Genomic DNA, 24700 nt, shown 5'->3' with positions numbered 1-24700 from the left:
AGCTCGTTGTCTACCTCACTACGGTTACAAAGAACCCTCGTTGGTGTAATAACAACGTTTCTGTTATGAGTTATTGATCCAGGAAGTTTGAATCTGTCAATATCTTTCACACTTTACCGAAGTACATCATCTAGGGGGGCTCCGTACATCAGCAATGTGTGGACTGTCAGGAATGATTGGAAGAAATGCTCTATGAAGTAACTCTGAGTTACTAACTCCAGGGAACGAGATAATAAGAAATTCTCCTAGGAGGTCTAGGAGGTCTAGGTGGTCTAGGGGGGCTCCGTAACCTGCAGCAAACTCATCTCTTACAAGTTGTTTTTGTTTTTTGATGTTCTTTTTAACTGTTGGCGAACATCCTACATGTATGTGAGATATATTAGTGCAGCACACATGATACCGTATTCCCTGTGTGCCTTACAAAAGAAAACCCCATTATACAGCACTTACACAGTGTAGCCTATAATAACTAACAAATGCCTGTCTGGAAACAACGATGTGCTTCCTTTTATTTTCCATTTCCACTCCTTTTCGTACCTCAGCCTTAAAATGCTGGTTTCTGTGTGTATTTCTTTGTTTCTTTGGGCTTGGATTGCTTTCAGTGGGGTTGGATAATGACTCCGCAAAGTCAGATAATACTGTCAGTTACTGACAGTTAATGTCAGTAAATATTCAACTCCTCTGTACACCTTCCTGTTTCCCCCCCGTTTGTATCGTTGGAACTTTTAATCGTCGCTTTTCTTTCCAGATCTATGATCATTATTATTTCATATACTGTCACAGCTGTCTGTTGACTCTTGTCTAACACTGTAAATGGACTCTTGCCTACAACACATGTTTTTTTTTTAATATGCAACATGGGGCAACAACTCATTTGACAGGCACCTTTAATTTCCAGATTTCTGATTGATAATTTGACACAATAGGCCCACATCTCGCCTATATTTTTTTTTCTACCTCAAACCATTAACGCTCTACGTCTGCAGTCAGATTGTTTTAATGAGCAAAATGTAATTTGAGGAGGAGTCCTCTGTACATTTCTTGTTTGCTATCTTTACTGCTTGGTCAGTGATTGCTTAACGGTACATTGTACAACTTTAGAAGTGTGTTTTTAGAGCGTTGGACTGGATGCTCCAGCCTGACCTCGATGTGTAATATGAATCAGATAGTTAGTAGGAAATGTACATTACTTCCAGTGTTTTATTATATTTGAACAATTTCAGCACGGATCACATTGCTGATCATTCTCTAAAGAATGGTTTCAGTTTTTCCTTCCTCTCGGCTACTGGCTTTCATTTATTTCACATAGTATGACAATATTTATGCAGTTACTACGTAAACTACGTATTTACTACGTATAATGGTTATAGCATTTCAGTCACTGAGTAGCTCATACATTTTTTGTTTTGTTTTGGGAAAATGTTAAAAATAAAAACCCATTTGCTGTTAGGAAATATTGTTAGCTGCCTATCAGCTGGGAGAAACTGTCAGGCAGGTGAACTCCTCTTTTATAGTCAGGGCCGTCAATCGATTCAAATATTTAATCACGGTTAATCACATGATTGTCCATAGTTAATTGCAATTAATCACACTTTTTTTTATCTGTTCAAAATGAACCTTAAAGGGAGATTAGTCAAGTATTTAATCCTCTTATTAACATGGGAGTGGACAAATATGCTGCTTTATGCAAATATATGTATATATATATTATTGTAAATCAATGAACAACACAAATCAATGACAGATATTGATCCAGAAACCCTCACAGGTACTGCATTTAGCATAAAACAATATGCTCCAATCATAACATGGCAAACTGCAGCCCAACAGGCAACAACAGCTGTCAGTGTGTCAGTGTGCTGACTTGACTATGACTTGCCCCAAACTGCATGTGATTATCATAAAGTGGGCATGTCTGTAAAGGGGAGACTCGTGGGTACCCATAGAACCCATTTACATTCACTGATCTGGAGGTCAGAGGTCAAGGGACCCCTTTGAACATGGACATGACAGTTTTTCCTCGCCAAAGATTTTGTGTAAGTTCGGAGCGTTATTTGATACCAGAATCTTCTAGCTTTAAAATTGAGCCCACTACAACCTAAAAATCACAAGTTGCGTTAATTCGTTAAATAAATTAGTGGCGTTAAAGCAAATTTATGTTAACGCGTTATCATCATGTTAACTTTGACAGCCCTATACTCAATATAAACCATGGCACCATTCTCCTTTTATTCGGTTTTCACATTTTTCTCAGATGAAAAGTTTTTAAAAAGCACCCTTAAAAAATAAAGAGGGTAAAAAAACCATGTCTGTGATCTTCTGACATCGGATCTGATCAGCTTGAGCACACCTTGGAAATCATCAAAACTCATAAAATCAGTTTTCTGTAACAACTAGGAATAGTATTTTTTGCAGCGCCCCGATATCTATATCTTTTCATAAACCTACATCTAGGCCAAATTGTGTTGCTTTTATTGCAAAATGCACATTTATTGTGCTTAACTGCCCCGCTAAGAGTGCAATGTGGTGAATTCATATTTTAACATTCTCCCCATCTCCAACATTATGAGCTGCTCAGCGACTGAAACGTTCTATCTGGTACGCTCCAGGAGATATCGATGCAGAGCGTCATGTCAGCGTTCTTAGTTGCACTGTTGCTTTGTGGTGATGCAAAGCACGTCAAGTTGATTTGAACGCAGTAGTGTCATGAAAAATAGTGGCCGCTTGGGAAGTAGGAAAAACATTCACAAATCTAAAACACCACAGAGAGATTTAGAGAACTGTCAGCAGTAATGTTGTTTTAAAAATGGGCTAAACCACCAGTACGGTCCCCTAACGACCACTAATAACACAGCTTCAGACACGTGGAACTGGTGGAATCTGCTGTCATTGTGTCAGCTAGTCAACAACTTACTCCTCAAATGGACATCCAAGATTTTATAAGTTTGAGGCAAAGCTGAGGTGAATCAAAAGTGGACTCAAGTAGAAGGAATATTAGCATCTTGTGGGGGTGTAACCTGTATTTCGGTTGAGATAAAAGCCGGAAACCAGTTGTGATCTCCTCTCTGTGATACCCTTGCTCTGTCTTAACACACACACACACACACACACACACACACACACACACACACACATCTCCCTGTTCTCCGCCAACATACCAAATTATGCTAAATTTCAATCAAGTGAAAGTTGAACCAATGAGAGACAACCTGTCAAATGTTGTTATCTGCCCCATGATACACCTCCTGGAATACCAGTCGTATACTGTTTCAGAGTAATCTCAGAGGGATTTCTCTCGGAGGGGAACCAAAGGAAAAGAGTTCATGCAACAGACGCATGTTAAAGTCGACAGCGTTGCCAGTCTGAGTGAATGATGCGGCGTATAAACGTTGAATAAATGTAAAGTGGGGCTGGAGAGAAATATTAGTGTTAAAGGTATTTGTTCAGTCTGATATTGACATACTTTCCCTACAATATTGTATCTGTGACAGCATTAAAATCACAGTTGTTTTCCCAAAATGTTCCATTGTTGCTTTGAAGCAAATAGCCCACTTATTGGGTGTTCCTGCAGACACTGACGTAATCACAGTCCAATGGAAGGAGTCCCATACAGACATTTCTTAAAGCAACAGAGCTGGTCTTCGGAGAGAAATGCTCTCATGATTGGGTTCGACTTTAACGGCGTACATATGGCGTATTCCTCTTCCCTTAGTTCGAGACCATGACAGATAAATGTCTTGAAAGAGCTATAGGCTAGGACTTTTAAAAGGCAGCTACACTCAGCCGAGTCATCCAGGACAAAGCGTTGGCATTTTATGCTTCTGCAAACCAAATTTAATTTAATGTTTTTAGATTCGGTCAGAGCAGCTGACGTAGTGTATCGAGCGACCGTTACGTACAGTTACGTGGTATAATAATGAGTTTAACATGCGAGAACGTCAACTAAGGACGGATGGGAGGACTTTCACCCAGGAGGCCGCTGTTCACGTCCCGTGTGAAACCAAAAGTAAACGTTGTGTAACACTGTGACTGTTACTCTGTCTGAGTAAACTGATGAACCAAAGGAAAGATTTACATTTTTATCCTCGTCTAAAATGTTTTCTAGATCAGACAGTGGATAAAACCATTATAGCAATGATGTTATCCACTGAGGTCATTCAGCAACTCCTCGACTACAACTGAGCCAAAGCAGATATAAATAACACAAAGCACATAGATTCTACAAAGGTTTAGTCAGGATAGGACCAGGAGGACTCTCCATTTGGCACACTTGGATAAACCAGGAGTGTGCCAGATGGGTTTTCTACCTCTTGAAAGTGAATCTAGCTCTAAAATACTCCTGATATCCACTACAGGAGGCTACGAGACCACAGTGGAGCCTTCGGCCATGACGTTTACCCTGAGCGTCATCTCATTCTACCGTTGTGCATCATCTCATTCTACCATTGTGCATCATCTCATTCTACCCTGTGCATCATCTCATTCTACCGTTGTGCATCATCTCATTCTACCATTGTGCATCATCTCATTCTACCCTGTGCATCATCTCATTCTACCGTTGTGCATCATCTCATTCTACCATTGTGCATCATCTCATTCTACCCTGTGCATCATCTCATTCTACCGTTGTGCATCATCTCATTCTACCATTGTGCATCATCTCATTCTACCGTTGTGCAGAGTAGAACATCAATAAACAACAACAACTAAATTGTATAATATTGACTCCAAATGGAGAAGTTTTAATATAATAATGAAGATCAGCTGTTCTAGTGGCGGAGCATCGTAAAACACTTCATTCAAACTGGACAGAAACTAAATAAACCTCACCAACACCGTCGTCGTTAGTCTCTCCAACAATCACCACCTCTGGTTTGGTTGAAATAAACTCTGATTTCACCGAGTTAGATGTGAAAACTCTGCCCGCTGAGCGTCTCTCGTTCTTCACAGACAGACCATTAAATCAGCTAATTAAAATAACAAACAAACATCTGCTAACGTTAGTCGCGTTTAATAGCGGTCCACTTCCGTGTTTCGGTACGGTTGGCTTTCACATCTGATGCGAACCGTACCCAAGTACACATGATCCGTACTGCAGACCATCTTTTCAAGTCGACTCGGGCACGGATCGACGAACCGTGCCCGAGTACGGTACGGAGCGTTCACACTAATCAATCAAACTGGACTTTTGGGACAAGTGTACTCGTATCCCGGGTCCCCTGATGTGAAAGCACCCTAAGTTAAGTAGGCTAACTTAAATGTTGTTTCAGACATCACACAAACAGCGGTCTCCTGGGTGAAAGTCCTGTGTTCTTTGACGCATCCATCCACCCCGACCTCCTCTCTGTGTGGACTTCATCGCTCGTTATACTACCTCACCTGACTTCCTCCTTTAGTCCTGCCATAACTACTGAATGGCCACGTAGTTACGGCTGCTGTATTTGATGATGACTCGGGAGTGAGAACAGGCTGGTTAAATACGTCCATGATGACATGAATGGACCAACGATGAAGAGCCCCGCCTACCTGAGGATAATAAACCAGGTTTGGGTTCCTGTGCAGGGCTAACATTACAGAGTCCTCTTCCTTCTTGCCTTGTGTCTCTTTCTTGGTCTTCAGTCTAACCCTGCTTAGCCAGATAAAGTGGCTTTGTGGCACAAACCCCCCTGCATTTAAAATCAAATCACTTTCAAAGAAATGTCTGTCTAGCAAAAAAAACTCCAGTCTCCTGTCGCCGCATCACTTTGCAATACCGGCCGCATCACACGACGCCGAATCACAGCTCAGAGAGGTAGCACACGGCTCGTCTGAGCCGACGCCCTGCTGGTCAAACATCCAGACTGTTAAATGTCATAAATGTGTCCGATGCCTGTTTGCTTTCTGACCATTTTATATGCACGTGTACATACCAAGTATTTTAAAGCTTTAACTGTACAGTGTTATGTTAATATATACAGTAAATATCTATACATTTGTGTGTCATATTTTGTGATTGGGTGGTTGATCATCACTCTCTGCCATTAGGAATATTTATTTCCATTATATCCATTTGTATAGTTATGAGTTTAAGTTCATAGAGTATATTTACCAATACCACTATACCCCATCAACAGAACAAAACTCTCAAAAAATAGAAAAATAACTCAATATGACTTTCCATCAAAATATTAAATCCAACTTTAAAGGGTGACTTCAGTATTTTCCAACCTTATTTTCATGTTTTGTGTCTAAGTGACTAACGGGGACAACTATTTTTTAAGTTGGTCCAGTATTGAGTGAGAATGCTGCAACCGCTAAACGGACTGTGATGTGATCGCTCGGGGGAAATTCCTCACCGTCAGTTTACGTCCACTAAAAGTTCTTGTTTTTGCCGCTGACAGGTTCAGATCTTGAAATTGTATGGCTGGTTGTTTCTTTGTTTCTGACTGTTTTGGCCACGCCTCTGTAGTTGTGAGCGGATGTGTCCTGGCGGTGCGTCCACAGATGATTCCTATCATGTAATCATGTAGTCCCCTTTCCTGATTGGCGTCTGTGCTATCTATTTAAAACTGGCATTACGTCCTGAGTGATCACGCTGATGACGGCTTAAAGCTGAAATGCGTTTGTTTGTTTTCCCAAAATAAACTAGAAAAGACTCTTTATCTGTGACCACTTGGACACAAAAACAATACAAATACCAAAGTTACCCTTTAGCCTTACTGATGTGTGGGTAAGTGTTGAGTCCTTGATTTTTTTTTCCCCATTAGGACAAGCCTTTAGTATCTGAAGTATTTAGCGTGTACCTGTATCTGTGCTGTGTGTCTGTCTAACGGTATCAGTTTCTTGCAGATCGTCAGTAGCCTTCTGCCACAGTGCCGTTCCTCGTACCCTCCCCGCAGCTGAGGGTTCGAGCCTCCTCAGCTCCTTCCACAGGTAAAAGCAACATCACAGTCACACAGCAGACTCTAGAGACAGGGAAATATCTCAAGTTATGGGACGGAAATTAACGATTCCCAGAGGAGGAGTCCCACTGACTTTGGAGATCTCCGAACTCCGTTCTCACTCCCAACTCATTTAATCCCGATGCTTGGCCAGTGCCCCTCGGTGTCTGATACCGCTATACAGAGGCACCCTTTAGCGTCGGTACGAGACGCACCGGGCTTTCCATTAACTACAACGTAAACTAGGGATGTCACGATACCAGAAATCTAGTAGTCGATACCAATACCAGTGAATTTCCACGATTCTCGATACCCAATTCGAAACCACAGTAAAAAACAACAACAATAAATCCCCTGTACTGTAATTCAACACACACTCTTTTATTAAAAACATTTGAACATTACTAAAAACAGAAGCATATGGCCTTTCACAAGTTTATTAACCGGTGGGACATTTTCCTCACCGTCACATCGCTACCAATGACCATTACAGGCATCGTACGGTACCGTCGGTACTGTAGAAAAAGAGTACCGTCACGTTTTTAGAATTTGGGCATCGACTTGGTACCGAAGTATCGGTTCTCGTGACATCCCTAACGTAAACCCATCCGCGGCGACAGTAAAGGCTCAGGGAAAGTGGTGTGGTGACCGTGCGTTACGATTCAATTTCACGTTACAATAAGCTGATCATTCGTGTCCCGTGTTCACAACGTCAAGTCACATTTTCACTGTACAAACGTAGTCGTTTTAAGCCCAACCATGTTGTTTCTTTTTCCCCCTAAACTTAACTAAGTGTATTTGTTTAATTCACAAACTTTTGCACCAGAAAGTGACGCCGAGGGGTCTGACAGAGCGTCAGTATGTGACGAGTTGGGATGAGAACGTGTTGAACAAACGCAGGACCTCCGGAGCAGGTTAGCTGTTCAGCATCAGTTACCACGGTGATCTATCCCGGTAAGAAGTGATCCACCTCCGTAGAACGGAAAACCCTGAAGGGTTAACCCTGAAGTTACCTCGCTAACGCCAAATCCTGCTTCGTAGTCCAGGCCTCTGCTCTATATAAAAAGCATCTTGAAATATCTTCTGTTATGATTTGACGCTTTATAAAAATAAATTGAACTGAGTTGAGGATGAGAACGTGTTGCATGTTCCTGCATATGATAATTGGACACAAAATACTAATGCGTGTGTGTTTTAAATTCAATTTATTTTATTTTTATATGACATCAAATCATAACAGCAGTTATCTGGAGACGCTTGCTGCTCGACAGGCGGCTGCTAGGCATTATGGTCTATGTAAAACCACAGGGCTGGACCGTGATCTCTACTCCTGGCTCTCTTGTTCTCAGCAGCAGTGTGTCGACCCTCGTGGATCACTGGCCCTCGGTCTGCCTACCATGAGTGCCTCCTGTCAGGCTTCCTCAGTCCCCTCTGGGTCCTCCATCTCTGTAGAACACAACACCTGACCCCTGACCTGCGACACTGTTGACCCAGAAGACCCGTCCAACAATCTGTCCCCCCGCCCCCACAATGCCTCTACAGTGGAGTGCCTGGCTCACACTTACATTGCTTTGGAGGAAGCAGAAGTGATGCTGCCAGTAGAGACACATGAAACACATGAAACACATGAAACACATCCATTGCCAGAACTGCAGTATACCTATTTATCCACATATTCATCCTGTCATTTTGGGTGTTTTTGAATAATCCAAATCAAATTAATTAATCAAATCCTCTTTTGTGTCACCCACAGTGGTTATTGTGTGTGTCACCAAAAACATTTCTGTGTTTCACAAACGGTATGTTAACGCTGGTCTGCATTTCATAGAGCATGTGCAGCTGTAGAGGTTCTGATGCTTCAGAAATGGCTGCTTCTTTTTAACCCGTATGTAAAGCACTACACTGCGTTTTTCATGTTTTTCCCTGCTTTTACATGTGTTATTCCTACACATAAGTCTGCCTCTTCATTACCCTGTAGGATAAGCACAAACTGAAGCAACGCATTCCAAAAACCTGTTAGCATCGTATCAAAAGCTGCAAAGAGCTGACGGTATTCAACGTGCCCAGTGTAACTTCAGACAGAGTGGTAACAGTCTGTGCTCTTCCACACTTTGTTATCAATCCACAAATGCTGATTCACCTGCAGCACTTGACACAACTGCCAAACGCTGAAGCCAACAGGAGCTAACTGGATATGAGCTGAAGTCCGGGGAGGAAAATAATGTTGGAAAACAACTAGCGACTGCATCATCCCACTGAGCAAAGACACGTCCAAAAGATGTCAATTTAACATCTCTGTCGACGTCCGAAGACGTCCGCTGAGGAGCCAGAATGAAAGTTTTTTGCGACGTCTTTTTTAAACGTCCAACTATTGATGTCAACCTGAGTTGCACGTCCACCAGACGTCCAAAAAGACCCCAAACCAGACGTTCAAATATTGAACCCAACTTGCATGTCCACCAGACGTCCAAAAGTGGGTCTGGACTGACGGACGTTAAACAGACACGATCTGAACGTCTTCCTGACGTCACACGTTTGCTGGGATTGAACTTTTCTCGACTTAGAAATCTAAGTTCTGATCAGACTCTGGCATAAAGCTGATGATGATGCTTTACCACACTGTGCAAAAATAAAAAAATAAAGGAGTCACATCCTGCAAGTTTACGTGCATTAAGTCTCCGAGGGTACAGATGGAGGATTTTACACCCTGAATTCTGTGAAGTTTTATCATTTCCATGATTTCAATGAACTATCTGGATGTTACTGTTATTTACTTGAAACAAAATGGACCTGTGAAGAAAGAGATTAATCAGTATTAATGAGCAATATTGTTGTAATATGTTTGTTTCAGACATTTTCCTCCTAAAAGCCTCCCGTTCAAATCAGAAATAAACTACTCATACTCACGTTTGCTTTTTCTTTTCTACCTCAAAGCGCTCAAGGGCTGCCACGCCTCAAGGTGCCAACCTGCCCATCAGGATCTGATCTTAATACTCAAACATAAATCCATCCATCCTCTGAATGCTCTAGGTCTCTAGTCTGATCCATCCATCCTCTGAATGCTCTAGGTCTCTAGTCTGATCCATCCATCCTCTGAATGCTCTAGGTCTCTAGTTTGATCCATCCATCCTCTGAATGCTCTAGGTCTCTAGTTTGATCCATCCATCCTCTGAATGCTCTAGGTCTCTAGTTTGATCCATCCATCCTCTGAATGCTCTAGGTCTCTAGTTTGATCCATTCATCCTCTGAATGCTCTAGGCCTCTAGTTTGATCCATCCATCCTCTGAATGCTCTAGGTCTCTAGTCTGATCCATCCATCCTCTGAATGCTCTAGGTCTCTAGTTTGATCCATCCATCCTCTGAATGCTCTAGGTCTCTAGTTTGATCCATCCATCCTCTGAATGCTCTAGGTCTCTAGTTTGATCCATCCATCCTCTGAATGCTCTAGGTCTCTAGTTTGATCCATCCATCCTCTGAATGCTCTAGGCCTCTAGTTTGATCCATCCATCCTCTGAATGCTCTAGGTCTCTAGTCTGATCCATCCATCCTCTGAATGCTCTAGGTCTCTAGTTTGATCCATCCATCCTCTGAATGCTCTAGGTCTCTAGTTTGATCCATCCATCCTCTGAATGCTCTAGGTCTCTAGTTTGATCCATCCATCCTCTGAATGCTCTAGGCCTCTAGTTTGATCCATCCATCCTCTGAATGCTCTAGGTCTCTAGTCTGATCCATCCATCCTCTGAATGCTCTAGGTCTCTAGTCTGATCCATCCATCCTCTGAATGCTCTAGGTCTCTAGTCTGATCCATCCATCCTCTGAATGCTCTAGGTCTCTAGTTTGATCCATCCATCCTCTGAATGCTCTAGGTCTCTAGTTTGTGGCTGTAAAGTTTCATGAGGCTGTGATTATCCTAGAGGTCACCACAGGTCATTTTATACAGTGAGGTCAATGAAATGTCTCCTATGGGGACTAACATCATCACACATGAATACAGTTGGGCTCATTGGATCCACCAGAGTCTCAGCTTTACAGTGAGACCCAATTTATGGAACCCAACACTGTTTAGGGACCCCACTATGCAGAAATATTCAAAATACACCATTTTAGAATAGGAGACAATAACACATTTGTACTGCATGTGATGATCATAAAGTGGGCATGTCTGTAAAGGGGAGACTCGTGGGTACCCATAGAACCCATTTACATTCACTGATCTGGAGGTCAGAGGTCAAGGGACCCCTTTGAAAATGGACATGACAGTTTTTCCTCGCCAAAATTTAGCATAACTTTGGAGCGTTATTTAACATCCTTCCTGACAAGCTGACATGACATGGTTGGTACTGACGGATGATTTAAAGCTGAGATCTCTCCATTCCTACACCACCATGTTCTTGTTTGGTTGCTTCGGCTGTGTTACTAGATCAGGTTTTACACCCTTCATTCACCACACAACCACTCATCCATCTGCTGACACACTGATCACACTGATTCATTCATTCATGCATTGATTGGTTATTGTATGTTTAATAATAAACTTGTACACCTCTCTTGTCATGGCTCATGAGCCGGGTCATGACACTCATAAACACATCACATTAAAAAGCACACACACACACACACACACACACACACACACACTCAGACACACACAGATGACCTCAGCTGATTTCCTGTAAATGGAGAGAGGAGGAGCTGCACTGACGGTGTGACGCAGGCTCATGAGAACAGAGGGAGGAAACCATGAAAGTGAAAGTTGATCCATCCATCCTCTGAATGCTCTAGGTCTCTAGTTCAGTCTTCAGTTCAGTTCAGCTCCAGAATCCATTTTGAGATAACGGAGCAGAAGACTGAAAACTGAAGACAGAAGACTGAAGCAGGGTGAGTGTTAATCCAACATTGTATTACTTCCCTCTCAAAGTGTCTGAGTCAGTTTCCTCCCTGTGGACTGTAGAGGAGAGAAATGTTAGAATGAACTCAACAGTTTGATTCTTCTGTGAACACAAAGTCATGACTGGCTGAATAATCCTCATTAAAGCTGCTGTAAGCCAAGAAAACAAGCAGAGAGGTAAAGAGAAGTGACCAGGTGGAGCGCTGGCTGGTTTATTATACTGTATACTGTGTGTGTGTGTGTGTGTGTGTGTGTGTGTGTGTGTGTGCGTGCGTGCCTCTCTCTACCGCAGCGTGCGTGCCTCTCTCTCTCTCTACCGCATGAGAGAGAGGGTGTGTGTTACTTCCTGTTCTCTTGTTCTAACTTGTTTCCGTTACATGCTCACAGTCAGTGTTTCTGTTTGACCTCTCAGACTGACTTCAGATCAGAAGATGGAGGAAGAGGAGGACAGAGCAGAGTCTCTAGTCTCCGGTCGTCTGTCTATGAAGAGTGATCGGTCCATGTCGATTCCTCCAGCCTTGAGTGATGAACCTGGACCCTCAGAGTCAAAGTAAGAGACTGTTTCTACTGTAAGCTGACCTGATGGATGATGATGCATTGAGGATGAAGACTAAATGTTCTGCTAACAGATTTATATTCCTGATGCAGAACTATTAGTGCAGATACTGTTTCAACCTCAGATGGATCTTAGTCTGGGTTTTATAGCCACAAACTACTGATTGTATTTCTGTAACAAAACACCTGAGAACCTCCATTTCACAATTCATCATCAATTTAAATCATGTTTTCATTTAATGTAATGTTTCATTCACAACTGTGAAATGATCTAAAGATCTGCAACTATTCAAAATGTGGAAGAATGAGCTTCAAATGTGTCATTCAGTTTCTCCCATTGGTCCTCTAAATCTGTAGTTGGTTTGACTCCTCCTAGAATCAGCTGTTAGGACCTACTGGGTGTCATCTTGAATCAGTGCACATCAGAACTGTGCAACACGTGGTGAAAAATCATCTGTATAAAATATTTGCTCACCTTGATCATATGTGTTGATGGTTTGAGTTTGTTCTTTCACTACATGTGTAAAATATGGTGAAGGAAACATCTGCTCAAAGGTCCACTTACTAATGATCCAGAGCTTTCAGTTGAAAGCTTTGGACTATTTGTAAGTGGACCTTTGAGTTTAGATTCTCTGCACCACATCTTGTTTCTGAAGGTCAAGAACAAACATCTCTGGTGTAAAACTATCTGCTGACATGAAATGGTCAAATGTAGATTTGTACCACTTCTGTTTTTAGAATATTTGAATTCATGTCTTCATTTGATAGTTGACAGTAGAAAGTGACAGAAAACATGTTGACATTAAAAATGAACACCAAGAACACCAGAGTTACATGCTGTGTGTCTCAGACTGCTGGTCACCTCAATATTTAGACCACTTCTAACCTCAGTTCATGAGCAAGTTGCAGTTCTTTTATATAGTTATATAGTTTATATAGTTATATAGTTTATATAGTTAATTCGCCTCCAAAATAATATCAATGTTTTAAAAATGTCCGTTGTTCCTCTTTAATAAAGAAACTTCAGCCAGATCACTAAATGTTTAATCAGACAGTCAGACAGGAAAAGCAGCTAATTCTTGTTTATTAAAGCAGGAGAGTTCTGGATATTCTTCACCAAGTCTGGATATTCTTCACCAACAATCAACAAATGATTTTAGTAATAAAGTAATGTCTCCACAGAGAGAAGAAGAGGAGTCATGCTTCTGTGGAGGAGCTGATGTCCATATTCAGAAAAAGACCTCGACTGCAGACGAGTCAGACCAGCACTGTCCAAAGTAAGACTGTAGATGTGTCTGCTGATGTCTTCATGTCTGTAAACTTGTTGTTTTAATATCCTGACTATTGTTGTGACAACTGTTTAAGATCTTCTCCATCATACATATCTGCTCTGCATCACTTGTACTTTGTTCTCCTTTGAGAGAAAATCTGAACCCAGAAGAAATAATGTTATATTTGTATGTTTTGTTTTTATGATAGCACTCCGTCTTTGCATCAACCAATCAGAATGATGTTTGTTCTCCATCTGCATAGATGAAGATGGAGAACTATTAATCTCTGTAAACATCACTGTTCTATCCCAGACAGACAGACACACTGATGAAAGGGGAGTTATCTTCTTGTCATTGTCGTATATCAATACATGCTCATGGAGGATCTCTTGTTGGGTCTCTAAATTATAGAGTACGGTCTAAACCTGCTCTATATGAAAAGCATCTTAAGATAACTTCTGTTATGATTTGATGCTATATAAACATAAATTGAACTGAACTGAACTGAACAGGAGCCACAGACTTTGAATAATATTATCTTTCCTGCTACAGTCTCCTTCTCTGACTTACAAACACACGTCTGGTCCTGCAGAGCGACACGTTGAAACACTATTAAAAATAAATATAAAATCACGATGACGTTAGTTTTGACTTCAAGAAGGGAAGATGACTTTATAACCTTTACTTCTTTATATGTTCTTATATTGATTATTTTCATATTGGCATTAGAAATAATAAGTTTCTTTGTTTTGTCTTAAACTTTGTTTCTCTCTTTCAGCAGATAGAGGTCTGCAGGAGGTTGTAGATGAACATAAGATCAGTCTGAATAGAGGTCTGCAGGAGGTTGTAGATGAACATAAGATCAGTCTGAGGAGGAGATGTGAACGTGTGACTGAAGGAACTGAAGGAAGTGATGAAACAGGAAGTGGAACCCTCCTCAACAGGATCTACACTGAGCTCTACATCACAGAGGGACAGAGTGAAGAGGTTAATACCCAACATGAGGTGAGGCAGCTTGAGACAGCTTCCAAGAAGAAGATCCTCCATGACGCTCCAATCAAGTGCCAGGACATCTTTAAAGCCTTACCTGACCAACGGGGACACATCAGAGTCGTTCTGACGAACGGCGTTGCTGGCGTTGGAAAAACCTTCTCAGTGCAGAAGTTCACTCTGGACTGGGCAGAGGGCTTGGAGAACCAAGATGTCAGTCTGGTGGTTCTGCTTTCGTTCAGGGAGCTGAACTTGATCAGAGATGAGCAGTACAGTCTTCTCATGCTGCTCCATGTTTTCCATCCAACATTACAGAAGGTCACAGCAGAGAAGCTCGCTGCCTGTAAAGTTCTGTTCATCTTTGACGGCCTGGATGAAAGCAGACTTTCACTGGATTTCAAGAACAAGAAGGTTGTGTCTGATGTCACCCAGAAGTCATCAGTCAATGTGCTGTTGACAAACCTCATCCAGGGGAATCTGCTTCCCTCAGCTCTCGTCTGGATAACTTCCCGACCTGCAGCAGCCTATCAGATCCCTCCTGCATGTGTTGACAGGGTAACAGAAGTACGAGGCTTCACTGACGCCCAGAAGGAGGAGTACTTCAGGAGGAGAGTCAGTGATGAAGAGCTGTCCAGCAGAATCATCTCACACATCAAGACATCCAGGAGCCTCCACATCATGTGTCTAATCCCAGTCTTCTGCTGGATCACTGCTACAGTTCTGGACCACATGTTGACTACAGACCAGAGAGGAGAGCTGCCCAAGACCCTGACTGACATGTACTCACACTTCCTGTTGGTTCAGACAAAGAGGAAGAAGCAGAAGTATGGTGAGGGACATGAGACGAGTCCACAGGAGCTGATGGAGGCTGACAGGGAAGTTCTTCTGAAGCTGGGGAGGCTGGCGTTTGAACAACTGGAGAAAGGAAACATCATGTTCTACCAAGAAGACCTGGAGCAGTGTGGTCTGGATGTCACAGAGGCCTCGGTGTACTCAGGAGTTTGTACAGAGATCTTCAAAAGAGAGTGTGTGATCTTCCAGAAAACAGTCTACTGCTTTGTTCACCTGAGCATTCAGGAGTTTCTGGCTGCAGTCTACATGTTCCACTGTTATACAAACAGCAACACAGAGGTACTGGAGGACTTCCTGGGAGAAGACTATGATCATTCAACCCTGGATGTCTTCCTGAAGAGAGCCATGGAGAAATCCCTTGCAAGTAAAAATGGCCACCTGGACCTGTTTGTTCGCTTCCTTCATGGCCTCTCTCTGGAGTCCAACCAGAAGCTCTCAGGAGGTCTGCTGGGTCAGACAGACAACAGTCCAGAAATCATCCAGGGAATCATCAACAACCTGAAGGAGATGAACAGAGTTAAAACCTCTCCTGACAGAAGCATCAACATCTTCCACTGTCTGACGGAGATGAACGACCACTCGGTACATCAGGAGATCCAAGAGTTCCTGAAGTCAGAGAACAGATCAAAGGATTATCTCTCAGAGATCCACTGCTCAGCTCTGGCCTACATGCTGCAGATGTCAGAAGAGGTTCTGGATGAGTTGGACCTGCACAAGTACAACACAACATACGAGGGACGACAGAGACTGATTCCAGCTCTGAGGAACTGCAGAAAAGCTGAGTAAGTCCAGATGTGATTAACTTTATAGATCAGTGTAGATTAGTAGTTTAGTTCTTAAAATATACACACTATAAATTATTCTTAAATATAATATTCTTATAAGTGTTCCACGTGTTTATTACATAAATATGTCAGTTGTATTTTGTCACAGATGTTCTTGAGCTGTTTCAAATGTTGAGTTAAAATGTTTCAGTAGGTTTTGTTTCTAGCTGTCAAGTTAATGAACACTTATTCTATTTATTTCTAATAATTGTTACATTTTACAGTTTTTTCTAATTTATCTATCTGGGTGATGGAGACGACATGTGAATCTGGTAAATCAAATAAAAACAAACAAAGATCAGCTGTCTGGTGGAGCGCTGGGTCTAACCGGTGTAACGGCAGCAACAGAACGTTTGCTGATCCGGCGGGGAGTCGGGGCGGTCCTGGGATCAGAGTCCTGGTGCTGGGGTTTGCACTGGCTGAATTTGAGCTAACTGCTAACTGGGGGTACGTCTCCTGGAGCTGCCGCACACTCTACTCCAGGCGAAGCAGCCTCCCGGCGGCGAGGAGGACGAGGCGGGGGTGTGAGTCGATTTCTCGTTTCTGCTTCTTCTGATTTAATCCAGACGGTGCAGTGTCCGTTCAGAGCATGTCTGTTCAGAACGGGCCGAATGCTTGCAGCTTTCTCCAGAACCGCTCGTACAAACAACTTCACACTCGACATTGTGCTTCGTTGGGTCCCGAGCAACACACCTGCCATCCAAAACAAAAACCTAGAAAACGATAATAAACTCAGATTAAGTTCTGAGAAGTTGATGAAAGAAAAGCTGCTAAAATCAGGAAGACACCACAGTAACTGTAGAAAGTAAAATAATACTTTAACATGTTACAGAGACACACGGTAAAATAACACTTTAACATGTTACAGAGACACACGGTAAAATAACACTTTAACACGTTACAGAGACACACGGTAAAATAATACTTTAACATGTTACAGAGACAAACGGTAAAATAATACTTTAACATGTTACAGAGACACACGGTAAAATAATACTTTAACACGTTACAGAGACACACGGTAAAATAATACTTTAACACAAGCTCACTGACAGACTGGACATTAGGGAAGCCTCAATGTAACTACATGTTCTCTCTCTTCATCTGCAAGATTAAAGAAAAACAAAGATTAAAAGTCTGCAGGTTTGAGAGAGAGTGATGAGAATTATTGTTTCATGTCAAACAGTGAGATAAGATTAGCTGAACCACTGATGTGAGGAGCAAATGTTAATCAAAGAAGTATACATCAAACTGTTTAGTCATCAAATGCATGAAGTAAATATAAACTGTCCTCTTTCATAATAACATATTTTGTCATTTTTGTGTCATGACAGACTTTCTGACTGTAAACTCTCAGATACTCACTGGGAAGTTGTGGCCTCAGCTCTGAAGTCCAACCCCTCCCATCTGAGAGAGCTGGATCTGAGAGGAAACAAGCCGGAGGATTCAGGAGTGAAGCTGCTTTCTGCTGGACTGGAGAGTCCAAACTGTAGACTGGAGACTCTGAGGTCAGTTCACTGACTGTAGCTTATGTAGTTTGTACACAAACTCTCTACGCACACAGCAGAAGCTTCAGTTGGTTGCAATCTCCTTACATCACCGCTAGATACCGCCAGATCCTACACACTGGACCTTTAACTTCAGACCTTATTTCAGACATCTAACTAAAAACCCATTGACTTCCAGACGAGGGAACAGGAAGTGATAACATGCTAACTCATCTCTGGGCTTTAGGACTCATTCCTGTAGCTCTCTATTTGAACATGTCTAAAGGTGCAGCACTCTTCAACAAACACGTATTGCACCAACTTAAAGGCACATAAGTGATGATTATGAGCGACACCATCTAATCAGAGGTTTCTATGGTTCTAAGTTATTCCCACGTTCTTGTTGACAGCAGATCTAACTGTGCTCTGTTTTCATGTCAGCATTGTCTAATTATTTGAAGCCACAGACATTTAGATTGCATCAAAAACCAAATAAATATTCTGCATCAGAAACATCTTTGCAGGTTCATATTTTTCTCAAGTCTATCTGAATACAATACTCACATGTTCATATGTACATTCAAAGAGTTATTGATGTCTGTCATCATTCCTTCTGTCTGTGAAGCAATCCCCGTTTAACCTGAGTGTTACGAGATGAGGACTAAATCCACCGTCTTGTTCTGTGTAAAATGATCTGTAAAGTTGATCTTAAACTAATCGGAGGCTTCAGCAGTCTGAGTTAGACGTATTAGGGCTGGGTGACTTGGACTAAATCAAATATCACAATATTTTTGACCAAATACTTCGATATCGATATTGTGACGATATTGTAGGATTGACCATTGGTGATTTCACAAATTATTTACACAATGAGATTTTTGATAAATAATCATCAGTAATGTGGATCTCATGACGAAGTGTAAATGACAAATAATAGAACAGCTAGAACAGTCTGGTAAGTTCAGATAATTACATCCCTTTATTGAAATGTAGCCTTTAAAACCAGGAAAAGACGACACTGATGCCATATCACGATAAAACAATATCCAAAATCTAAGATGATATCTCGTCTCATATCACGATATCGATATAATATGGATATATTGCCCAGCCTTAGTATGTATCCAGTCAGTATGTTGTGTTTGACAGTTTCCTTGTTGAGCTGCAGGAGGATTAGTAACTCAAAGAGGGAATTTGGTACTAAACAGTCTGTAACTTTGGTAAACACTAGGGGCGGGAAAAAAAATCAATTCACCTTCGTGTCGCAATTTTTCTTTACGATTTAGAAATAGATTTTTTTAATGCCAGAATCGATATATTTGCTCCATTTGAGTCTATGTGGAGGTAGAAGGAAGTTACCGCTTTTATTGTTGTAGTCTGAGTAACGTGACTTCATATCTGTTCCAACCAAAACTAACCGCAGCGAGCCGAAACGAGAAAGTATAAACCGTTGGAGGGTCAGCGTAGATACGACCTGCACCCTCACATGTTAAATCCAGCGTGGTAAACACTACACATCCAGTAAAGGATGGAAACACTTTGGGTTTCACACATTGACAGGAAAAGCAGAGCTAGACATCACGGCTAAAGCTGCATGCTAACTCTGTCACGGACAGGAAACGTTATCGTATGGCGGTAACGTGCCGGTCGAGCTGGCCGTCGCTCTCATCTCCGTGGTCAAATGGGCCGACGCTACAACTGTAGAGCACCCAGATACTGACATTTATGTTAAATGTATTTAGCCTCTGATTTTTGGGTTGTACTGGAAGAAATGTAATAAATACTTCCTGACAATGACTGATATATTTGACTTCAGGACATCTCTGACTACATACATGCTGAAAATCAAACAATTTTACTGGATTCATTTAGATATTTTTCAAATTAAAAGTCCCTAGAAGTGTATGATTCAACTTTTTCCCATGGTCTAGTGTTAAAAAAAGTTAACAAAAATAGCAATAAATTGTAATATCGAATCACAATACTTAAAAATCACAATACATATTGAATTAGGGGATAGTTGAATCGATCCAGCCCTAGTAAACATCCACTTGATTTGTCGGACTCAGACTGCTGAATCTTCATATTAGTTTCAGTCTAACTTATGAAGTCATTTCTTACAGTGTAGTGGTGTTATGAAGGGACCACTTCACAGGAGGAATGATTACTGCCACCAATAACTCTTTTAATGTACATATGACATGTGGCTGTTGTTTATAGACATATTTGAACAAATGTGGACCTTTCCTGTAAATGACATAAACCTGCTAAGCTCCCAGATACAGTGAGAAGAAGGCCATGTAATAAATGAAGTAATGAAGTCCAACAAGTCTGATTTGATATTGATCCTCTAATTCCAGACTTGACAGAGATCAGCAGCATGTTATTGATGTGTGTTGACATGAACAGCTGTATGAATGTTGTGGTGACATTTGGATGATGAACACATCTGATTGGATTATAAAGTGATTTTTATCTTCATCATTTATTCTTTATTCAGATTGTGGAGCTGCAGGTTGTCAGAGATCGGCTGTGCTTCTCTGATCTCAGCTCTGAAGTCCAACCCCTCCCATCTGAGAGAGCTGGATCTGAGTAGCAACGACCTGAAGGATTCAGATGTGAAGCTGCTGTCTGATCTTGTGGAGAGTCCACACTGTAGACTGGAGACTCTGGAGTAAGTAGAGGGTCGGAGTCGGTCCATGCTGGTTTCAGCAGTATTGTTGTGATGTGTTTCCTCTGTTAAGCTGTGAGAGGAGAACGGTGACACACAGAGAGAGAGAACAGTCAGCCAATCAGATCAGCCAGAAGCTTGTTGTGATCATGTGTTAGAGTTGATGTGAAGAAGATGTTGTTGTTGTGTTCATGTCTCCAGGAAAAACACTGAGTATCTTAATGCTAAAGTCCATTTTCTTCTTCAGTGGTTTAGTCCATTGACTGTGGCAGAGCATTGTTGAGCTACACATTTAAAACCTTCATATATCACAACACCTGACTTCATCATGTTAAAATAAATTATAAACAAACATGAATATGAAGAATAAATAAATAATCTCTGTTTCAGCTATCAGACAATAACAAATATATTCACTATTTACTTTTTCTATAAATGTTATGAAGCTTTATGATTCTTTTACTGACTGAAGAGTTTAAACTGAAGATGCTTTGATTTTATGACTCCACTATTCCTAAAATATATATTGTAGATGAGTTTTGTTCACATTTCCCCAAAATCCATCCTGACATATTTGACATCTTTAGAAACTTTGAGATCTTGAGTTGAATCTTGAATCAGTTTCTGTGGTTTTTATTTGTGTTTGGCTGCTCAACATGAGTTTGTATAGATGGATCCACTGGTGGAGCTGTCAGAGTTAAAGAGGTGAAGTCACTACGTCTTTATTGAAGTAGCAGCACGTTGTCATTAATATTAATGAGAGCTCTGTTTCACTGTTTGTATTTGACAGTTCTTAACCTGCATCCTGTTGGCTTCAGGTGTTTGGAGTTTACATTTTCTAAACTTCTACGTTCTAAACCTTCTTTAGCTCTGAACACATTATTAAACATTGAATGATTTCAAGCAGGAACGTTGTCTTCTAAACTTACATCATTTATTCTTTATTCAGATTGAGGAACTGCAGTTTGTCGGAGATCAGCTGTGCTTCTCTGGCCTCAGCTCTGAAGTCCAACCCCTCCCATCTGAGAGAGCTGGATCTGAGAGGAAACAAGCTGAAGGATTCAGATGTGAAGCTGCTGTCTGATCTTGTGGAGAGTCCAGACTGTAAACTGAAGACTCTGAAGTAAGTAGAGGGTCGGAGTCGGTCCATGCTGGTTTCAACAGTATTGTTGTGATGTGTTTCCTCCGTTAAGCTGTGAGAGGAGAACGGTGACACACAGAGAGAGAGAGAACAGTCAGCCAATCAGATCAGCCAGAAGCTTGTTGTGATCATGTGTTAGAGTTGATGTGAAGAAGATGTTGTTGTTGTGTTCATGTCTCCAGGAAATAAAGCTGGATTACAGCTGACAGCATCACATCATGTATAGAGACAGTGGTCCTCATCCATCAAACTGTCGTACCATCAGATCTGATCAGAAAGTCTTTGTTCTCTCATTGATCAGTTCATCTCTGTCACAGCTCTGAGATCAGTCTGACTGAAGCCTCAGATCACTGGCTCTTATTTCATAGAACCGTGGTTACATTTAGTAACCATGATGTGGTCTGCCCATAGAGCTATTAAAGGAGGGTAACGGGATGAGGGTGTGGAGGTTTAGTGTCTTTATTAACTCGTTCCAGTCACTAGGAGCAGCACACTGGAATGAGTGAGGACCAGAGGAGGTGCAGACTTTAGGAACGACCACACTGATGAATTAGCTAGAAGATAAATTGCGGTTCCTGTTGGAGATATTGAGTAGTGAGCGGAGATATGGAGGTTGGTTCTGCTAATGATAGTTTTATAAATGAACTGTGTGCTGCATCAGTGACTGACAGCTGATGAAGGGAGTCTCTGTAAACACTGATTCATGACTTCTGTTCTCTTCTTCTCTCATCAGATGGAGGCTGTGATCTCCGTCACAGTGAGTGATCAGAAAAGTGGATGTGTTGAGAGGATCAGCCGTGTCCTGATGATCCACAGAGGTTCACCACCTGGACCTGCATCTGATTTTGTCTTTTTTTATTCTTTCATATATTCTGAACCCAAAGTGCCTCTGCAGAATAGTTCAGTTCATGACAACATAACTGTAGATGAACACATTTAAATAGATCTCTCTGCTCTGCTTTGTGTCGCAGCTCCACCCTGTGGAACGATGGAGTTTTGCTGTTTACTTCCACATATTTCTAAATAAGTTAATAAAGTTACCCTATTAAAACCGAGCCCTCAGGAAGAGCGTCTGCATATGACATGATAACTGACTGATAGGTAAACATGACACAGGTAGATGTGATTACTGTGGACAAGAGGAAACGGTGGAGCATGTCATGTTGCATTGTGGGAGATATGAGGAAGAAAGAAGGCCTCAAAGAGATTAAAGTACACTTTGATTTAATAGATATTTGTAATGGAAAATGACATTGTATGTAATGATGTCTCTTTATGCAACAGTGGAGAGTTCCTGTCTGTGTGCTCTTCGTCTCATGTAGTGGGAAAGTACTGAGTGTTGACTTTTACTGGGACACTGTCTGAGTAAAACAACTCCTTTTCTCACAGTCCCTGTTGTAGATTTCTATATAATCACATTGTAATAATCTCCTGCAGTGCACTCTTCTGCAGACTTTGTGTGACTCTGTATAACCAGTGCCTCTTCTTGCAAGAATAAAATACAACAAAGACATTTCATCTGTTTGAGATCCTTATTTCAACGTTCATTAGGACTCATCTCGGAATATTGACAGAATTTCCATTACATATTCTACAAAAGAACTCACTAAATGAGTGTTATAGAACATTATTTCAGTATCTTAGACAAATTAATATGATTGGAAAAATATGAGGTTGTTTGTTTTCTTTTTCTTTTCTTTATTTTTTGGGATATAGTAATTATTAGCCAGAATGATCCACACTCCTTCCTTTGGGTTCCTGCACACATAGGGGTGGAAGGAAATGAGAATGCAGATATATTGGCCAAACAATCATTAAAACGACACTTAATTGACATACAAATACCGTTAAGTAAAGCAGAGGTTAAAACTACTAGGACTACATGCACAAAACCTGGCAAGAATACTGGGACTTTAGTGACACAGGGAGACATCTGTACAGTATTCAGACACATGTAGGAGCTGGTGGAAGAGATGGTCATTACCCGTCTGAGAATAGGACATACAGGATTAAACCAAACACTCCATAGAATAGGCAAGCACCCAACTGGACTATGCACGCACTGTAATAAACCGGAAACTGTCAAACATGTTCTTATAGAGTGCAACAAATATGACAAAGAAAGATGGGAATTGATATCAGGAGTAGATGATGGAAATATTACAATCTGCTAGGAAAGACATCTAAGAAAGTACACAATCTTCTAATTAATTACTTAAGGACAACAGGAATAATGGAGATCATTTAATTAATATTATTATTATTATTATTATTAATAATAATTATTAATTTTTATTTTATTATTTTATTTATTTATTTATTTTTTCCAGCTTGACTATTTTCTGTCATTTTGACCAGAAAGTGACTTTTTGTAGTTGGTGCTGCAGCCTTTAACCTTTAACCTTTGACCTCTAACCAGCATGGATGAGAACACTTTAAAGCAGCTGGTGAAGCTCACTCAGGATGGACAGGTTGACTCTCTGCAGAGACTGATGAGCAGCTCTGAGGTTCAGTCTGTCAGCAGGAGACACTTCGGTCGGTCTGGGGACACCCTGCTGCACTATGCTGCCAGGAGAGGACACCTGGACATGCTGCAGTATCTCATAAAGCAGGTGTGCATGGATGTGGAGCTGCACAACAACAACTACAAGAGGCCTCTGCACGAAGCTGCTTCCATGAGCCACCAGGCCTGTGTTAGCTACCTGCTGCAGGAAGGAGCCAACGTGGACAGTTTGAAGAAAGCTGACTGGTGAGGATGATTAATGCATGTTAAACCAGGGAGCAGATGATATAAAAAGAAATGTTGTGTATGCATGCAGCGCCTTCTGTTGGCTTTAAATATGCCTTATTTTGCTGTGTGCATCAGCTGAACCTCATCATGCAGCAGACAACATCACACATCCCCAGAGACTCAGGGGGCTTTGTGAGGATGCTTGAAGACGAGGCTTTCTGTGTTTTCCTGACATTGTTCCATAAGATCATGCCACAGGTGGACATGCTTTTCAACCAGCTGCAGAAGAGGAACATGGACCCTGTCTTCATCAGAGCACTGGTCCAGAGGTTCACAGACAGCATGCTAACCATCAGATAAATAACTCCCA

General features: G+C 41.4%; 2 protein-coding genes and 1 long non-coding RNA gene across 4 annotated transcripts in view; all 3 read left to right on the top strand.

The window, feature by feature from the left end:
- The window catches only part of LOC119482684 (protein bicaudal D homolog 1-like), a 38954-nt gene extending 29128 nt beyond the window's left edge, over positions 1-9826 (top strand). The window contains exons 12-13 of one of the 2 annotated variants that reach the window (XM_037760477.1): positions 6829-6912; positions 8273-9826. In XM_037760477.1, the coding sequence (XP_037616405.1) occupies positions 6829-6882 (54 nt within the window). In that variant the 3' untranslated portion in view covers positions 6883-6912; positions 8273-9826. Of the gene's footprint in view, positions 1-6828; positions 6913-8269 lie in introns of both variants that reach the window. The other variant, XM_037760476.1, reaches the window with a different exon arrangement.
- Positions 9827-11783: 1957 nt separating this feature from the next.
- Positions 11784-13917, top strand: LOC119482924. Its single transcript, XR_005205579.1, has 3 exons — positions 11784-11798; positions 12221-12358; positions 13546-13917. It is a non-coding gene; the product is annotated as an uncharacterized LOC119482924 (long non-coding RNA).
- Positions 13918-14975: 1058 nt separating this feature from the next.
- LOC119483186 (protein NLRC3-like) lies at positions 14976-22693 on the top strand (the record flags this gene model as incomplete). The annotated part of the gene is made up of 3 exons (XM_037761296.1): positions 14976-16258; positions 17635-17808; positions 22333-22693. Coding segments are annotated over 3 exons (1470 nt in total), but the record flags the coding sequence as incomplete, so codon positions are not given.
- Positions 22694-24700: the final 2007 nt, after the last annotated feature.

This window comes from Sebastes umbrosus, chromosome 23 (genome assembly GCF_015220745.1).
Source record: "Sebastes umbrosus isolate fSebUmb1 chromosome 23, fSebUmb1.pri, whole genome shotgun sequence".
Classification (NCBI taxonomy): Eukaryota; Metazoa; Chordata; class Actinopteri; order Perciformes; family Sebastidae; genus Sebastes; species Sebastes umbrosus.
Note: the sequence above shows the minus strand (reverse complement) of the source record. Positions and strands in the feature narration are given on the sequence as shown.